General features: G+C 40.0%; 1 protein-coding gene across 1 annotated transcript in view; it reads left to right on the forward strand.

Moving 5' to 3' along the window:
- Positions 1-21,164, forward strand: part of SKAP2 (src kinase associated phosphoprotein 2) — a 172,402-nt gene that overhangs the window by 6,428 nt on the left and 144,810 nt on the right. The window contains exons 2-3 of the mRNA XM_072153735.1: positions 11,477-11,582; positions 15,544-15,569. Of these exons, the coding sequence (XP_072009836.1) occupies positions 11,477-11,582; positions 15,544-15,569 (132 nt within the window). The remainder of the gene's footprint in view (positions 1-11,476; positions 11,583-15,543; positions 15,570-21,164) is intronic.

Raw genomic sequence — 21,164 nt, forward strand, 5'->3', positions numbered from 1 at the left:
AACGCCTTGGGATCATTTACTAAGGGTCGCGTTGCACACTTTTGTTAGACTGTGCGCCTATTTTGGGGATTGCATGGCTTGGACAGGTATTTAACAGGTGTCTGCACTGGGATTTTGGTGCATGTGATCCTTTTTTTGGCGCAGCTGCGCTGGTTTCCATGCGGCACAATTTAGGGGGCATGTGGTCGGATGATGCGACTGATTCGGACTGAGCGCGGGATTTCACTTTCAAATGGTGTTGCGAGCTCAAGCTCCTACATGCAGCACTTAAAAGATGGTGAACTCTGTCGGACCTGAGCGGGGAAGCGACACATGCAGGATATCGGGCGCATGATCTTAGTGAATTGCGGCACAGTGCATTATCCTCGGACAATGCACTTTCGGTGAACTCCAGCGTTGGGGTAAGTAAATGTGCCCCAACTCCAGCAAATCGGGTGGCAGTGCACTGATTATGGTATGTACACCCCTCCATGAACACCACTCCCCTACCTCTGGGTGAATAGTCACGAGGCTGTCCTTAATAGTAATGAGCGTATTGCCCCCTAACTGCCAGAAGTCTGTAGGACATGGGACATCACAAGCCGCTGCTTATAGGTCATACACAACTGCATCAGGCAGAAGGGGAAGTTTACTAAGGGAAGTACAGTCTGGTTGACCCTATGAGGGGACTCTACTTACCCTGGTAAACTTTTATTACATCTGACCAAACCTTTGAATTCCTTAAAAAACTGTTTCGGGAGAATAAGGAAAATCCCAACACTGTGTGAGGCTCTACATGCATTATCATGGTTGGAGTTATGGGTAAATGTGCTCAACTGCAAGGTTATTAAAGAAGAACAATTTTCAAGGTATTTCTAAACTTTTACTTAAAAAAAGGCAAATGACCTTTATTATTATTACTTTTCTATACTTACTGAAGTGGAGTGGGAGATAAATTCTTCAGATGGAACTTTTCTAACAACCACAGAACTTCCAGTCACATTGCTTCTATGAATATTTCATAAACCTGGTACTTAGGAAATTGACCTGCAGACGGATAATCATTGAAGTATGAAAGTGGATCAATGTAATGAGGCTAAGAGTTTATTGAATGTCATTTGGGGTTTTATTTCTTACATTTCAATGTGCAATGTCTTTATTATGTGAATTCTTGTTAATTCTGTAATGGGAGTTATTAATGTGTCTGGTAGACAACACCATTTAGAGTCAATGGAGGTGAGGGATTTATCACAGCTTGTATACTAGTTTTCTGCATTTCCAGAAGTTTACTAATGAAGATCAGATTAAGTATAATCTAAAGAAGACAAGAGCATATGCCCCCCTGGTTAGAGGTCTGTAGGTATTAAGGGGCTATCCCATCTGCATTATTTATTAAATTTGCACAGGATACATCATGAATAGTTCATTCACACACAGGTCCCATCCCCGGGAACTGTACCTATCTTGGGATCAGAGTCCTCAAATCCACGAGTGTGCCTCTCATGTCCGACCACTCTCACTTCACATCTATGGGAGAACCAGGCATATGATCTCCCCTATCTTCATTACTCCTATATAGTTGAATGGAAAGTGTCTGCAGAAGCGCTACAAACTCTCAGTTTGGCCGGCTGGGAGGGTCAGAGGACCTAGTTCCTGAGATAGGTGCGGGTCCTCATATGTACTTCTTAATATATATTTAATAAAGATTGCATATTTTTATATTTACAGTGTTTTGGCTTTTTGCTTATATAATACAAAGTCCAAATAGCAGGCAGTTTCAATAGGAATAGGAGCCACATTTCTGTGATATTGGTGTGGGTACACATGACATGTGGATGATACCCACATAATTGGATCTTTGTTCAGTAGAAGATTTAGGTTATATTGATGAATATTGTATAAGTCTTATATGGTTGGAACATTTTTCCCATTGCTTGTTCTGTTAAAATGCTAGACAAGATAACTAGCATGTAACATGTTCTAACATGGAAAAATGGTGGATCCATTTATATAGTCAGTAGGGTCCATTGGGTGCCATTCATATTAATGGCTTGGCATTACCAAGTCTGGTAGGCACTAAGATTATACATATATGTGATCAACATAGTAGAGGTATGCACGTCTTTACCAATAATCCGAGACCAGTCAACTGGTTCTATAAAATAAGGTAAAACCTACCGTCCTCTAACACCTCGGCACCTGTGGCTTTTTGGTCTTGTCTTCATGTATCTTCAACATTCTTGTGTTTGATCTCCTATAGATGTGTTCCTTTCATTGCTTCTTACTGTAACTTGTAATTAAATGTTTGTTGCTGAACAGATTTTTTAGAAGAAGCTTGGTCAACAATGAATATCCTAAACAGGGATACAATTCCTTGTCCCACCATGCACCTTACAATGAATGTTTAACCATGAACTGTAGACCCTCAACTCCTTCAAGCAACATGTATGTGAATGATCATTTTGTGGAATAATGGGTGGCATATGCTATGATCCTGGGAAAATACCAGTTATAGTGAAATGTGGATTTATGTTGTTCAAGGTCAAATGTTGCTTTGCTTACTGGTCCCCACAATTGCCATTTAGTGTCAAGTTGGGAACCACAGCTATAGCAGAGCAGATGAGGAACATCAAGTATAGAAAATAAAGTGCTACACAAAGCTGAGGAGAAGAGGTATCAATAAAACATGGGTAAGGGGGCTGCAAAGGGCATCTGTCTTAACCCTTGATATTCTCAGAACACAAGAGACCCTTGTTTTGAGAAGTAATCTAGTCATTCAATTGAGCTTCATGAGTAATGTGGTTATGACCTACTGTGTCATGCCGCATAGAAAGGGCACAGGAAGATGTATTGCTCTCCGCCTAAAATAGAACTGGACAAAATTAGAGGAAAATGGCTTTGTATATACTGTAATATCTTGTATGGTACAATAATTATTCCGTGTTCATAGACTTGGACACCTCTCCTCATTGGTGGTCATTTAGTTTGTAGCTGCTGAGTCTAACTTGATGCTGATGTAAGAGTTAACTCCAATGTTACCAATTAATAACTATATTACAACATCTACAATTACTGAAGACAATAACCCCACATCATTGCCCCGGGGTCATTACACCATATACATAAGGAAGACTTGTTTCATGGACATTATGGATACAACATTACACAGGCAGAAATGGGATCTAGTATCTCACAGGTGACATGTCTTGGGTCCAGTACTGCAAGATGACTTCTTCCTAAAGAATTTTCCAGCAATTGTCTTGATGTCTTCAGTTTTGCAGCAGCAAATCTCCACACTGTGGACTAAAAATACCACTTACAGTATAATGTCACCTGGAAAATAATGTCCCAAACTTTGCTCCTAAATAAAGATCTACCCCCACATCTTACAAACACCCCCCCCCCAAATAGTAAAACCATGTTGAGTTCCTGCATATATAGAAAATTACACTGTGATCCTTAATATTATTTATACGGTGCCCTTACCAATGAACTGTTACATATTTCAGTATTTTACCTATATAATGCCCATTTCAATTAATTAATTCATGCTTTTCCCCAGCGTTTATCTCTTTACTACATGACTTTGACTGCTTTTCATATAAATATTAATCTCTAAACATTCATATGTGACTCCCTGCAGCAGAATATTTTTTATGCAGTGCCTCTCCCTGACAGCAGGGGGCTGCACTCTGTACTTATGTATAGAAGGGAGGGAGTGCCAGTTCACACTCTGAAGCCAGGACCTGAGGCCTGGAGTGATGTATGATCAGCTGACAACTTATCATTCTGTATCCACTAAATACATGTACACAGGGCTCAGCCTAGTATTCAAGTCTTTCTTGCTGCTCCTCTCTCTCCTCAATACTCATCTATCCTCATCCAGGCTCCTCTGTTTTCCTCCAGACCCCTCTCTCCTCCTCATTCAGACCCCTCAGTCCTCCTCCAGACCACTCTATCCTCTAGACACCTCTGTCTCCCCTAGACCCTTCTGTCCTCCTCAAGACCCCTCTCTCCTACAGGGACCTCTGTCTCCTCCAGACCCCTATGTCCTCCTCTAGAACCTTCTGTCTTCCTCCACTCTCATCAGTCCACCTTCAGATCCATCGGTCCTCCTCCTTCAGACTCCTCTGTCCTCATTCTTCAGACGCCTCCGTCTTCCTCCTCCAGACCCCGAAGTTCCTCTAGACCTTTCTGTCCTCCTCCAGACTCCTCTCTACTCTAAACCCCTCTGTCTCCTATAGACCATTCTGTCTTCCTCCAGACCCCTCTCTCCTATAGACAACTCTGTCTCCTCCAGACCCTTCTGTCCTCCTCTAGAACCTTCTATTCTCCTCCAGAGTTCTCTGTCCACTTTCAGACCCATCGGTCCTCCTCCAGTCCCTTTAGACCTGTTTGGTCCAGGCAACTTGTGGAGACTATGGTAAATAAGGCTTTGGCATCTCCTGTCTGCTTCCTGCTTCTTCTGCTCTTCACCCAATCTCCTACCTAAAATGGCATGGTGGCGGAAAAGCCACCAAACTGGCAGGGATGTAATTTCTGCCAGAAATCTTCCAGAGGGGGCATAGAAAATCTTCCCTAGGGTGTCCAGTATTCTAGTTCATAATGAAATAAACCAGCAGAAACAACAAGCGGTAGTGGGAACTTTCCCTACATCACATGCAAAACAATTGGGCTCGCCAAGTATAAGTCACTTTCACTGCCACTTTTGGCTGCTGTTTATCTCATTTAAGAATGAAAGGGCTGGGCATATTGAAACACAACCTACCAAACACTACCGGAGAGAGTTATGATAATCTATGCCTATTAGATGTCTGGATTTTCTTACTGAAATTAGCAAATTCATCTAATGTGAATTGTCACCTTCATAGATCATGATAAATGAGAAGAACGTGCTTCCTACAGGTAGTTACATAGCCAGTCAAAGTCTGATGGTCTAAAGCACCCCTCTCAGGGTTGAACTGATAAATTAAAGTGACCCTAGAAAAAGGGGGCTCTATGCTTTAAGGGTACATATTCAGAGCAGGTATGGCAAACACAAGTGGACATTGACAGCAGACAGCTAACTGATGGATTAATAATGATATTGTTGGTACAGATTGTGTCCCAGCAGAGGAGTAGGAAATATATATGATAGATGGAGGTGTCACACTCAATAAACTCCTTTTGTTATCTACTGCATTGTAAAAATTGACTCAAGCTCTGGGGGACTGGCTACTACCAAGCATTGTCTAACCCCCAGGTATATTTGGAAATGCGGCGTTGTCTGGATCATCCGTGTGGGCCCAGTGCTACTACTTTTCTAACAAGTGCTCAGGACAGCAGAAACAAGTTGAGGTTATCAAGTTAGGTCACCAGTGGTCTTCCAAATGCCCCAATTGGTCTCATGAATGACCGGCACATTGGGATTTCTCATTGCAGTTAATGTTCATTCTGCCTCTTGCCTCCGCCCATAAGTAAAATATAATACAAACCCGTCTGTGGCCAATGCCGTCTCAAAGTGGCAGTAGAGAGATAGTTTTCTTCCTTCTGTAGAAGAGCTATCGTTTTTTGTCCCTGTAAATCATTTTTATGACGTACACTACATTGATACATGTGTCCCGTCGTGTTTATCTATAATTTGCAGCCTCTTGATTTTCCATTTACAGTATAAACAGTAGTTTTCGAGCCTAATTCCTGGAGGCCTGACTCTCCACCTTCCTAATCCCCACCTGCGAGTATTCATCACTATATAAGCATGTACATTAGGCATAAGCAGTTTATCACAGCAGTTAAGATTGTCGGAGGTGATCATCCTATTTCATTCGAAAGCATTTTCCTCTGCTCTATTTTACCCAAGTGCTTGTGCTACGTTTTATCTCTATTTTCACAAATCATTTCTCTCTGTAATTGACACTAAGTAATTTGTAAATGGTATGTTATCACTTATCAGCGCTGCGATCCCTCTACGCTTGTATTAACTGTTCCTTTAAGTATTGCAGTACGTTTTCTCTCTGGAGAGAGCTCCAAGGCAGTCAAGATTGTTAATGTAAACAGTAGCTAAACAAATATCGCTATCTATTTTCGGAAGGAATGTCGTGTTAACATTTTTGATGCTTTTTTTTTTCTTATCTCAGCTAGACTTTCCTGGAGAACCTGATTCCTGTGCTAGTTTTCCTGCAGATCTCTCTCGTACATGGTGTTAGGAGTTTTTGGAATAATAAGACAATTTCATTCTGGACTTAAACATTTATTAAAGGCTATGTGCCAGTTTTTTTGTCTGACTTTCTAGGGTTTTTTTAATAGTGCAAACTGCTTGCACATGTGCACTATACCTGACGCGAAACAAAATTCTGCTCTGAAAGGGGTCGTTCCGGTGCACAGTCGGACAGTGCCCACATTTATCATGCAGTCTATGACAGAATTGTGTCGCATGTGCTATGTTAAAGGTCCAGCAAAAAATGTTGGCGCACTCTATCGGAGCAGTGGAGGGGGCGCCAGAATTATGAATAAGATGTGCTACAATTCCTGAATCTGGCGCACCCTACACACTACACAGGAAAACTGCACATAGTACAGACTGCACTTTTTTATGACAAATGTGAGCTATAAAATCACAAAAAAAGACATATAATATAATACCCCCAACTTTAGTGTTCTCCACACTATATATTGCTCCACATAATATTATTCTTTACTTTCAGCAATAACCCTACATTATATAATGCCACCTTTCATTGAAGCCCCCTAAATTAGATTATGGGCCCTCCCTAAGGCACCTACAATATAATTTCTCTTATTCTGGGCCCCCCAATATATAATACCCACTATGAACTTCACTTACAATACCCACAATTGAGATCCACCAGCTAATAATGATTCTCTTCCTTTAGCCCATTACATAAACTTGTAACTTTTTGTTTCATTGCAGTTATTTTTTTTCTTATTAATGTACACTCTGCACTCGATCTTGACAGAAAAAAACTGAAATATAGATATTTTTGCAAATTTTTTAAAGAAGAAAAACTGAAGTATCACATGGTCATAAGTATTGAGAGACTTTGCTCAGTGTTGAGTAGAAACAGCTTTTGAGCTAGTACAGCCATGAGTCTTCTTGGGAATGATACAACAAGTTTCTCACACTTGGATTATGGGATTCCTTATATATCCTCTCCAGTTCCCTGAGGTTGGATAGTAAATGTTGGTGGAGGCCATTTTCTAGTCTCTCCAGAGATGCTCAATTGGGTTTAGGTCCGGGCTCTGGATGTGCCAGTCAAGAATGGTCACAGAATTGTTCTGAAGTCACTGCTTTGTAGCTGTGTGCTTTGGGTCATATTCTTGTTGTTGTCTTGTTGGAAGGTGAAGCTTCGGCTTAGTCTGAGCTCCAGACACATACTGCTTAGAATTAACACCAAAAAGTTCAATCTTTGTCTCATCAGACCAAAGAATCTTATTTCTCATAGTCTGCGAGTCCTTCGTGTGTTTTATTGCAAACTGCAGGATTTTATGTCTTCCACTGAAGAGAGGCTTCACTCTGTCATAAAGCCCCGACTGGTGGAGGGCTGAAGTGATAGTTGAGTTTGTGGAACTTTCTCACATCTACCTACTGCATCTCTGGAGCTCAGCCACAGTGATCTTGGGGTACATCTTTAACTCTTTTACGAAGGCTCTTCTCCAGCTTAGTTTGGCTGGACGGCGGGGTTGAAGAAAAGTTGTAGTCGTCCCAAATGTCTTCAATTTAAGGATTATGGAGGTCACTGTGCACCTAGGAACCTTGAGTGCTCCATAAATTCTTTTCTTACCTTGGCCAGGTCTGTGCCTTACCACAATCCTGCTTCTGAGCTCCTTGGGCAGTTCCTCATGATTCTCGTGTGCTCTGTCATACACTGTGAGGTCTTATATGTCTTTCCTTATCAAGTCCAATCAGTTTAAATTAAACATAACTACTCCAATGAAGGAAGAGAACCATCTCAAGGAGGATCAGAAGGAAATCAACAGCCTGTGAGTTAAATATGAGTGTCACAGAAAAGGGTCTGAATACTTATCATGTGCTATTTCAGTTTTTCTTGTTTAATAAATTAGCAAAACTATCTACATTTCTGTTTTTTTCTGTTGGGGTGCAGAGTGTACATTAATGAGCACAAAATAGAACTTTTATATCTTAACAATTGGCTGCAAATAAACAAAGAGTGAAAAATGTAAAGGGGTCTGAATACTTTCAGTACTCACTGTTTATTTCTCCCTTTGCTTTAGTCTTCACTTAAAATACTCTCTTTTCGGTTACACCCCAATTTTGCCAAATTTATTGTAGTTCTTCCCACTTACAATACCCAGTTTTGTGTATCATTTTATCTTTGTCCTTGACTTCAATTGTCTTTGCACCCCAATGCAGAATCTGGCCTTGTAATAGTTTTTTTTATGGTCTCCTTTTCCTAAAATACAGGTTTTAAAATATGCTAATGAGCTGCTTGTTTCCTGTGCAGCCGGAGCCTGGAGGTGGTCTGGTGACTTGCAACTCATTAGCATATTATAAAACATCTTTATTTTAGGAAAAGGAGACCATAAAAATAATTAGAATGTGCAAAGAGGATTATGTCAGTGATGCTGCTTTATAAGGTATGACTCCTTTAAAATTACTCCTTTACTGTTGCCCCCCTATTGATGTTGTGTACTCCCCTCTTTATATTGCCCCCTTTTCAGTAGATTTATAGCTTCCCTTTGCTTCTTATAAGCCCCCCTGGGGAAGGACAAACTTGGGTCATACCTCCCACTTCTAGGAATAGTGGGACAGACCTAAAAATCTGGGACTCCCCCATTAAACCCAGAATGGTTGGATGGTATGTGTGCAGAGTAATCTATACAGGTACATGTACACATTCTTGAAATATCAGATGGTATTACTATTAAAGCACATTTGTGCTGACTTTGCTTGTGAAGGTTGTTCGCTTACTGAAATGAAATATGGCATGGACGTAAAACCAGAAATTGTTACAGCACTTGGAATGCCGGCTATGTGACTACAATGTTGCCTGGAGAACAGGCATTGGCTTCCTAAAAGCCTTCTTACTTAACCATTAAATACCATTTATCATGGGTGTCACATTCTGTAGGAATTTACTGAGGGTTCTGATAAATGGTGTAGGAGGTTCATTGGAGTCATATAAAATGAAGTCCAAGAAGTCCAGTTTTTTTCTAAGATTTCTATTTGACTCTTTCTTGGTTAAACCAATATAACAGAAAATCTGCTACTCTCCTACATGAATAAAGAACAAAGCGCATTGAACATTCATACACATGCCACATATACTCGAGTATAAGCCCGACTTGAGTATAAGCCTAATTTTGCCGCAAATAACTGGAAAAACTTATTGACTTGAACATAAGCGTGGGAAATGAATTGCTCACAGCCCCCCCTCCCCCAGAAATGAAATGGCCCATGTAGCCATCCAACTCCCTACTGATGAAATGTCCCCTGCAGGCCCCTGGTGTATAAAAAAAACTTACATACTCTCCTGATGGTCCCAATGCTCCCCGCGGCTCCTTTTCTTTCTTCTCTCTGCGGCTGGCAGAGCGCATGGACGCATTTCTGCCCGGTGTTACTAAAGAGAGAAGAAAGAAGAGGAGCGCTGGAAGGTGAGTATGTAAGTCGAGGTTGGGTTCTTCAGCACATTTTTTGTGCTGAAAAATTTGCCTTATACTCAAGTTTATATGGTAAGTAAATAATAATAACAAATCTTACAAAATGCCATTATTGCTGTATATGTGCCTTATATGTAAGAATATTAATCTCTAAAATGTAGTAGTGCCAATTGTAGTGTCAATCTATGTGCCGGAATATGGAAGAAGAAAAATTATCTCACACTGACCTTGTCCACACATTTGCCTCTAGATAAAGAGGGCACTATCCTCAGATAAGTTCATTGTGAATTTCATAAGTGGCATTTTGAGTGGTATCTACCGTTGTGGGTACTGGGGGTACCGTGGGGGTAATGTGGTTAGCTAATATACATTACCAGCTCTGAAAGACGAGCACATCGAGGATTACAGATTGACAGAGATTGTAGAAGTCTCACAAAGGACACCTGACTACTGTTAAGGAGGTCACACTGGTTTTGGACGCCATCTTGACTACTGTCCGCCATCTTAGATACAGCGCCCATGTTCCCTGACCATTGTCAAGTTAATGTCATGATTCAAACTTCATTTTATGTAACCTGTTTGCTTGCCTGTCAGCTAATACCCTTTGACATTTAATGAGAAGCCAGTCTGTCCTTGATTATATTATGATTCTGGAGCCCACTTATCATCTCCTTCTCAGCACTAGTATAAACAATATCTGTGTACAAGGTCTCTGAGAACTGAGCACAATTAATTAACTTTTTTCCCAGAATGTGCTGATGACCAATAGTTTTGCAGTATACTATTCACGCCTCTTTGATGATTCTTCTGTCTGTTATATATTATGCATTTTGATTATTAAACGGGGGAAGATTTTTACATACACTAAGAGAGAGATTGACGTGTCTTAGTTTGTGTTAAAGTTCCTGGTACCAGGACAACCAAGGGTTAATTAGGACTCACCTTACAAAAGTAAAGAGGGCTGTTGGGGCCCTGCATAAAATATCCCTATCACTACTGATATCTTCAAAGTTTGTTGAAAGGTTGAAACATGATGATCCATATAGAGCAGTGGTGGCGAACCTATGGCACGGGTGCCAGAGGTGGCACTCAGAGCCATCTCAATGGGCACCCTTGCCATCACCCAAGGGCAGTGTTCGTCAGACAGGATTTAAGGCCTCTTGCAGCCCAGGACCCTAGAAGGAAGCTACAATCATAATCCAAACTTTTTCTCCTTCTTTCTACTGTATTGGTGTCCCCAGATGCCTATACAATTCAAACCTGCGAAAGAGCAGGTAGTAATAAGTTACTGCTTCAATTGTCGCATTGGCACTTTGCGAAAAATACATGGGTTTTGGTTGTAGTTTGGGCACTCGGTGTCTAAAAGGTTTGCCATCACTGATATAGAGCATGTTCTAAGCTCCACAGATTTTCACATGTTTAAATATTTTTATGTATGTTGTAACCAGTTGGAAAAGAAAATAGTTTTCCCTCCTCTCTGCTGCAAAGGCCTCAGGTGTATAAGGGGGAATATGGAATTTCATATTACTTAATATTAATAATAATTATATATTATGTATATATATATATATATATATATATATATATATATATATATATATTTATATAGCTCCATCATATTCCATAGCACTTTATTCCATAGGAATAAAATACTACATTACAGAGTACAGTCATACAGTCATATGGAACAATAGGAGCGAAGGCCCTTGCTGACAAGAGCCTACAGTTGTTACATGAAAAAAACTTTTTGATGACTTTAGCCTTTGATTAAAAAATAAGTAGCAAGTGGTTGAAGTTTTGGCAGAAAACTGTTATTATCAAGCAAAATAGATGCATCTTGTAACAAATGATAACTAATTTTACCTTCTTTTCATTCTAGAATTAGAAGCTTACCTATGTGATGTCCTGAAAGGAGAAAATTTATCCAAAAAGGCAAAGGATAAAAAAGATGTCCTTATAAAAAAGATAAAGGATCTAAAGCTTGGGTATGTGTGAACTGAGTCTAAGATGAATAATAAAAAGACAAGCGGGGGGATTTATAAACACACTTTCTGCACAATTCTGGTGCTTTTGTGCCAAAAACACAGTCTAAAATGCCTTTCACCACTGTTATCAAGACTTTTAGACCTTTTTTTTTGGCATTTTCCCAACTTGTCCGATTAAGGGGGTGTGACCTTAAGGAGGCTCCAAAAATTTGAGCGCACAGTTTAGACAAACTAAAAGTAGGTCTAAAGTAGGAACCAACAGTCTAATACTGCACCAGAATTCATCATTACAGTGATAAATCTGACGCACCAAAAAAACAAGTGTTTTCCAGCCAGAATCTGGGGGAACCTAAGACACATTGTTAAATTCCCCCCCAATGAAGTAGTTATACTATATGATAGAGAGAAAATAGAATATACTATGCAGACAGATGAAATGATCATAGAATTACAGACATAGGTGGATAGATTGAAAGGTAGTTGACGCCATGGGGCAGTTTTCTATCACGGTTTTTACATAAATTTTCTTGCACACAAATCCTGAATTAGACACAATTCTGGGCATACGGGTAGGAATTGTGCCTATTTCCCAATTAAGCCACCTTTACACCAAGTTTGCATAGAGGGGTGTGTCGAAGGCGTGCCAGGCGGAGGAGTGGGCCATCACAGGTCCGGAACGCACCCTTCTCAGGCAAAGGCTAGGGCTCAATTCTACATCAGGCTGGACCTGGCACAGAACTGCCCCACTGGCGCAGCTTAGTCATCCACCCGATTTGTCAGGAGACCGGAGTGGTGGGAACCTTAGATGCTGGCACCTAGCACCAGCGTATGATAAATGGTCTCCTAATACTATAATAATAATAATTCTTTATTTATATAGAGCCTACAGATTATGCAGTGCTGCACAAAGCATGTCAAATTGTTCCCTGTCCCCTGTCCCATGTTATGGAGTGTGGGAGGAAACCATAGTACCTGGAGGAAACCCACGCAAACATGGAGAGAACATACAAACTCTTTGCAGATGTTGACCTGGGTGGGATTCAAACCCAGGACCCCAGCATTGCAAGGCAGAAGTGTACAAACATACAGAGAAACAGATACATGGATTAGATCATTAACAGCGGGACAAAGAAAGCTATAAGATAAATAATGTAAATATTCATGAATACACCGTGGATTTGGATTAGCTGACCATTGTGAACATGGCTTTAGCAATACTTTCAAACATGATAATTAATTCCAATCATCCATTATCTACATGTCGACATTATCCAATTCCTGACATTACTCATGACACATACAGATCAGATGTGCACACATATTGATTGACCTAATGCAAATTTTACAGTTCTAGCAAAATGGCCAAATATCATTTGTGTAACGTTCTTCACATAGGAAGTGTCACTTAAACAAACATGTCACTTGACGTCAAACAAAAGAACACTCTGTTATTGCTTGTGCAGCAAAGCATATTCAGAATATATTGTATTATAGATTAAAGTGTTGTCTTATTATAGTTTAGTCTACCCAAGTATAGCAATAAGTTTTTATTGGTTTGGGAAAAATTAAGTCTAAAAATATACATTAAAATAAATGTTATAATCTCATTGATCATCTGAAGGGACATAGTCGCCAGCATTTGCATCTTTATGCTACTAGCTTAAGATAGGGTATAAAATATAATTTTTATCTTATATATTAATAAATTATCTGTTTAAAAAAAAAAAATTCCTTCAATAGTCATATGAAAATGAGCTGAGAAGAGCCTCTTTTTTTCAGAGATGAGTCACCCTGAGAGGCTGGAGGGATGTGTCACTTCCGATGCCCCTATCTTGGGTTTCATAGCACCTACAGCCAGAATCTAGGATCATTCAGTGCACTCTAGAACTGAAGATACAGTCAGCCAAAGTAAATCTGCCCCTATAATACACTAAAGCTAAGCTAAATATACTCCCCTAATGTCCTCTTCATATTGATCCCTGCGGTGGTCTCCTTCAAGCTTGCTACGCCAGGATGCCTGAAAATAATACTTAGAAAAAGCAGCCTGGATCGCGGGATGTGCTGTCCAGCGCTCTGGGCTGATAATTATTCATGTCTTCTGCGTGACATCACCTCCCTCTCTGACATAGGAGAGCGAGGCATCTATAATCCAGGAGGTGTGAATTCACACCTCTTACATGGCATCACCTCCCTCTCCAGTATTGGAGAGGGTGAGGGGCGTTAATAATCAACCGTTCCAGATCACCGGATATTTCGTCCCTGCACTCCGGACTGCGTTTTATAAGTCTTTTTCATGTGATCCTGGCATCTCAAGCTTGAAGAAGACCACCAGCGGGATCAAGACGAAGAGGATGTTAGGTGAGAATGTTTAACTAGTTTTAGCGTATTATATGGTAGATTTCCTTTAAAGACGTAGTTGGGAAAACAAGCTACTGATAAAGATCCAAATCCTGACTATGTTCTTAACTGCCTTCAGCAACAGCTCTGTAGCACAAAGATTCAGAATCAGGAAACATTTTGAAAGTTGAGATTCTTCTCTTTAAAATGAAGCAAAAAAACAGGTCCTAGGTCCGAAACGGCCAAAGATATGGGCATCTGAATTGAGGCTCACCATCCAGTTTCTCAGTGTGACTCTTTTCTAACAAAACTGACTCTGTTCTGTTAAATAATTGCTGGTTGGAACAGGTTTTATTTTTCAGAAAATCCCTTTACCTTTAGATCACACTACATGTTTTCCTTTATACTTGCACTCATAACATGTGGATGTCTCTCTGTGTATGGTATCTCCAGCTATGTTCTCCACCTTAAAAAATATAAGTTGTCTCTTTAATTAGACTTACAGAATAGAAGCGGGAAGAACTGTAAAGTAAAAGACATTGCTCTTAAAAATCACTTAGGATAATCTTGTTATCAGAAGTATTAATGGATTGTTATAAAGCACCAGCTGTCAGCGATGTCTAATGATGTGGTCAATGGAAGTGTAAGCAGCAGTAATGATGGACAGTAAAGTATGTGCATCTCTGCTTTATCATAAAACCATAGGATGTCAGAAAGGACACAATGTCAGGTGATGTTTTAACACCTAATGGGGTATTAGCAAAGGTGTGTGCAACATCCAAATGTATGTGTAAGAGATGCAGGTCTATCTATCTCTCTGTCTATCTCTCTGTCTATCTATCTATCTATCTATCTATCTATCTATCTATCTATCTATCTATCCATCTATCCATCCATCTATCTATCTATCTATCTATCTATCTGTCTATCTATCTGTCTATCTCTTTGTCTATCTATCTATCTATCTATCTATCTATCTATCTATCTATCTATCTATCTATCTATCTATCTATCTATCTATCTATCTATCTATCTATCATTAGTATCTATCCATCCATCCATCAGTATCTATATTTATTATGTATCTATTATCAGTTCACAGTATCTATCTATGTCTCTATTACATATATCATCTATTAGTATCCATGTTGAATCCTTAGTATTAATTCATCAATATTTGGACATTCAGCTTCTATTTTATTCTATATTTGTGTTCCCCAGAACCATGATGAATTCTAACGTTGGCTTTTATTTTCCTAATTCACTTTTACACCATTCAGGCCATTGATAATTGCTAATTTAAAGGCAATAAAAAAGAGTATAAGTAGAAATTTGGTAATTATATTTGGATAATATGTTTGTTAGAGATCAAGCAATTTACATAGTTTGGAATGACTGTATAACAGTAAAATGCACATGAATCCTGACTAATGGCACAGATGACAGAGTTAACATCAGCAGAGATGGCACCTCCAGGGCACAAGTGCTGCATTTTATTGCCCACTGTCTATAATTATAGCTCCGCATATTATCTCAGATTACATAATGGATTCCTTTTTTCTAATTAACAGAAGTATGGCCTGATAACATGATTATCCTAACATATATTTTCTTTTCTTTTTAGCTACCCACAGGAATTCCATGATAAAGGTAATGCCTGTTGACCCCCATTGTCCCTTACATTGTGTACTACAGCTGTAGGCAGATGACAATGTAGGCTGCAGACCAAAACACACAGAAACGAGGATCATAGCACAACCTGCTGGTAAAGACCAGGATTGCAACTAATGTTTTTTTTTTTCTAAAGTTCCTTCCTTTCAGGATCGTTAACTCTTAACACACTGGTCCAATTTGTCTACCTCTGTGTAACATATAATTGACAAAAATTCAGCAAATACAAAAACTCATGCAGTATCAATAATATCCTAACATTTGTTTCCTGATCCTTCTATATATAAGCTGATAAATAGAAAAGTCTCAAAGGAAATCCACAGTCAGAGAAATTAGAACCACAAGATACATGCTTTATGGACAGAAAACTTTTTAAAATAACTTTTACTCATTGCCTGTCTCTAGGACGGTTTTCATTGTAATTATCAGAAGTTTTCTTAGGATTTCCTGTTTGTAAGAATTTCATTATCATTATCATTGTCTGGACCAGTTTTACTAATGTTTTGCAATTTATGGCGGGGCTATATCAATATACATCGATAATAAGATTCAACAATATTATTATTATTGTTTTTATTAAATAATAATAATTTTTATAGCTTACAAAAATATATAAAATAAAACAACTTCTCCCTTCTCCCTGCTGATTCCTTCCTGATTTGCCACCACTGTCCTAGTGCTCCTCAGATTACTGTACATCTATGATGACACATCATTACATATTAGTGTAGACAGAGAAGCAGTGGAGGACCAGGAAGGAGACAGCGGAGTAATGGTTAGGAAATACATGTGTGTAAATATATGTGTGTAAATACATGTGTGTAAATACATGTGTGTAAATACATGTGTGTAAATACATGTGTGTAAATATATGTGTGTAAATACATGTGTGTAAATACATGTGTGTAAATATATGTGTGTAAATATATGTGTGTAAATATATGTGTGTAAATACATGTGTGTAAATATATGTGTGTATTAAGTTTTCTATAAGTATTTGTTTTATGCCCTCTGATTACAATGTATCGCTCGGCTGAGCATGCAAGTTTTGTGTTAATGGAAAGGGCTGCATAATCATCTGTCAGGGAAGAAAACAACATCTCGTTTGGTTAGGACTAGTTTACATCTCAGTTGTCGTGATTCAAAACCAGGTGTCGTCCAACACACAGAACATTTGCAAATGTTTCTATTATACCGAATCTCTGTGGGTGGATGGCTCTGGACAATGTTTTAGCATTTTTTTATAGCAAATTGTTGTAATTAAAGGACATCTACTACCAGGATGAAGGTTTGTAAAACAAGCACGCTGGCATACTGGTGTGTGCCCCCTCTAGCAGGATCCCTCTTCTTTTAGCTTACTATGCCCTCATTTATTTAAAAAAAAAAGGCTTTTAAAATTATGCAAATTAGCCTGAATGGCTACAGGCTCCATAGGTGTTAAAGGGAACCTACCACCACGAATCTACCTATAAAGGTAGATCGGGTGGTAGGTGGATGTATGGGACGTGAGGATAGCCCTTTTTAGAGCTAATCCTCACGTCCCCGCTAGCGTACCATAAACTTTATTGCCCTAATATGTTAATTTAATTAAGCGGCTACCGGGGCGTGGAGTAGCCGGACACGAGGCTACACGGCGCGGCTACTCCACGCCCCAGTAGCCGCTTTCCCCCGCCTACCCTGTGATCTTCGGCGCGCAGCTCCTGGCAGCTGCGCGCCCTCGTCCGAGAAGCCGGAGTTCTGCGCATGCGCAGTAACTCCGGCCTCGTTCCCGAGATCGCGCATCTTGGCCGGAGTTACTGCGCATGCGCAGAACTCCGGCTTCTCGGACGAGGGCGCGCAGCTGCCAGGAGCTGCGCGCCGAAGATCACAGGGTAGGCGGGGGAAAGCAGCTACTGGGGCGTGGAGTAGCCGCGCCGTGTAGCCTCGTGTCCGGCTACTCCACGCCCCGGTAGCCGCTTAATTAAATTAACATATTAGGGCAATAAAGTTTATGGTACGCTAGCGGGGACGTGAGGATTATCTCTAAAAAGGGCTATCCTCACGTCCCATACATCCACCTACCACCCGATCTACCTTTATAGGTAGATTCGTGGTGGTAGGTGCCCTTTAATGGAGCTTGGAGCCTCTCAGGCTCATTTGCAGAATTTGTAAAGCCTTTAAAAACAAACAAACAAACAAGCGCGTAGAAAGCTTAAAGAAGAGCATCTCCTGCCAGTACACCAGTATGTCAGCATGCTTAGTTTACAATTCTTCATCCTGATGGTAGATGTTCTTTAATTAAACCTAAATTTATAAAGGACAAAACACAGATAGATCCATGGAGCCAAGGTGTCCTGTGATATCTTCCCACCGTGCATGAGTGTTATATGGCTGCTGTTATAGGGAGGTGAGGTACATCGCCTACTCCCAATGTATTAAGTGCAGCTACACATGTAATTGTAAAGGCTTGTGGACAATGAATAGGTATTTAATAATAATAACATGCTGGGAAAGGATTTCCTACAATAAGTGAAGTATTGTGTACATGAAATTCTTGTGTAATGAATTTCCTCTTGAGAAACAAAAGGTTCTGATACAGAGTTTACTCTGGCAAATCAATTTAGTACAATAATGTCTAAATAATATATCTATCTATCTATCTATCTATCTATCTATCTATCTATCTATCTATCTATCTATCTATCTAAATGTCTAATTATCTACTTACCTTCTACCTGTTTTACTATTTATCATCTACCTGTTTATGTGTATATATATGTAGGCACTATATAAACAAAGAATTATTATTATTACATAGCTATATAGATATATATTGTATATTGATCTCTCTATCTCTCCGTGTACTATTGGGTCCTGATGCAAAAGATTAGTTTGGGCCCTCTCTGCCCACTGGCACAAGTCCAAGACACAAGTTCTGATTCATCATTGGATTGCACTCAGTCTGAACTCAGATCGTCCGACTGACACACAGATAGGGGCAGATTTACTTACCTGGTCCTGTTGCGATCCCGCGGTGCGTTGTCTGACGAGGATTCGGGTCTGCTGCGATTCACTAAGCTTATGCGCCCAAGTTCCTGCATCCATCGCTTCTGCGCCGAGGTCCACCGGAGTTCACCTGCTTCTTCCCGGTGCTTGTAAGTGTATGTCTTGCTACACAATTCTAAATGTTAAATCCTGCGCGTTGTCCGAAACCGTTGGGTTGTCCGAAGACCTGCCCCCCGATTCTGTCGCGTGCAAGTCGGTGCAAAATCCGATTGCGTGTGCCAAAATCCCGGGACAATTTGCCACAAAACGGAAACCGGCGGGAAACCCGACGAAAATGCGTTCGACGGACCCTTAGTAAACGAGCCCCATAGTCTATTCTAGTCTTCATACATCCGATTACTTTGAGATTTGATTTGAGAAAAATGAGGCATATTCCACTCTATTCTGACTAATGTAAGAAATATCCATTAAAGTTAATGGGTGTGTGGAAAAAAACGGAAACACTAGGATGCCATCTTTCTTCCATTTGTAGGGAGAGCTGTAGTTTTTATTGATACCATTTGGATGGTATCCACAATCTTGCCATTGTGGAGGGGTGTTGGAGGGAGACCTAACCTTAACTATGATCTCTGAAATGCTGTGGACACAACTGACCATGGCACCTAAGTGGTTACATTTCTGTGATCGACTTTAGCTTCAATCTGCCAGGAAGTCCTTGCAGAATGTATGAAGTGGAAAAATCTGCCATTATTATATGCCGGATATCAGCATAGTAAAGGAATTTTCTTTGGGCCCTACAAACCTGCCATCCTTTTGCTTTGAGGGCCTGTTCCAATCTCTGTCAGGTCTTCAGTTACTTCCCTCAGTTATTTTGTGCCAAAACCAGGAGTGGTTGAACACACAAAACAGTGGATGAAACTTTCTTTATTAGTGGATGAAACTTTATTTTACTGATGTTGACCTGCAAATCTCAACTTACATTTGAATACATTGTGACCACATGCAGTCACCACTAGAGGGAGTTTAACCACTAACTGAATGATAAGAAAACAGTATGCAGTAGGCTCCCAAGCTCCCTCTAGTGCCCAAAGCAGAAGCCCAGAATATTTTGTTTGACAGCTATGCCTACACAATAGACAACTTGTATCCTAAAAACAAAGTTCTCATTGTTTCAACAATATATTAATAAATGAATCAGCATAGAATAAAATGTGTAGAAATACTTGAAATCCCTTTTAGACCTCTGAGTAGATTATAAGGTTTTTCAGTTAAATCATTATTAGTCAATATCCTTTAAGGTCATCCATTCTGTGGTTTCTGTCTACTTCCTTGTAGCTTATGTGCATGCAATGTCGGTCTCCTTTCTAATCCGATCAAAAAAGACGTTTTTAACTGTCATAACAGAAATAAGAAAAATCTTTTACAACTTCACACAAGCCTTTAGTTCTTGGTACATAAGTTGTTGCAAAATGTCAGTTAAAGAAAAAAATTCCCAGGTCTCTTACATGTTTCAGCACTGGCAGTAGACACGCAGTTGGGAAAGTAGTTCCTGGCGTGGATCTAGTGCATGATCAAAGAATTTGGTAACAGGAATGGATACTTGGCACCTCCCAAGCATATATTCCAGATGGGAAAGAATTCCAGCTCCACCTGATAACATGAGAGAGTACTGACAGTTCACTCACCTCCCTATAAGCAGCAGGATACCTCTCAAGATTCCCAAACTTTGAAACAAAGTGACTAGATTAATTCTCTGAAGAAGAAGCATAACCTTATCCTACAAATGTGTTTCTGCTTCAGTTCACATGGATGGAGACTGGCAACTGAGGTCAGGAGATAAAATGTAAAAAGTTCCCCAAAGTATAAGGAGCATTAAGAACAGTCATCAGCCAAAAAGTAATCTTAAAATGGAAAGTACCCAAAAGCAGCCTGTATGGTCGTGAAACGCATCATCCCGAAATGAAGATAAAGAAAGTGTCAATCAACACCCCTTTAAATGTAGGTGGGGTTGCCTACTTTCAGCTTTGTGATCACCAGCTGTGCTGCTACTGGGAGTCCTAGTGATCAGTTGTTTTCTCCTGTGGTACATGGAAGCAAATAGTGACTTATGATCAATGAATCCTGCACAGGGATAACGGAATAAAGCCTTCAGGTTTGGCATGGATAAAGAGGGAATGACAACCGACATAACCCCCAATGCAATATTCAGATGAGCGTTGGAGCTCTTCACTCCTCACCAAGCACAGTGCCATACATTGCACAATGGTTATACTTGGTACTGCAGCTCAGCCCAAGAAGCCATCGGAAAAGTGCAAGTGTCTTCACAGGCCAGTTAATTGAAAGTGGTGCCAGACTCCCACTAATCAGATATTAATCACCAATCCTAAAGATGGTGGAATACAGGAAATCCCATTTAGACTTTTCCTACATTATGCTGTGTGTATTGTGCTTCATTATTCTAGAAAACTACCCATGTTCCTAGATTGGCCAGCCCCAAGAGGGCCATGGGGAATGTCTCATTGTGTGTATGGAAGAGTCTAAAAAGTTGTCTGCCATTGTACATGAAGGTGTGAGATCTGAACACCAAAA

This window comes from Engystomops pustulosus, chromosome 5 (assembly GCF_040894005.1).
Source record: "Engystomops pustulosus chromosome 5, aEngPut4.maternal, whole genome shotgun sequence".
In the NCBI taxonomy this organism is placed as follows: Eukaryota; Metazoa; Chordata; class Amphibia; order Anura; family Leptodactylidae; genus Engystomops; species Engystomops pustulosus.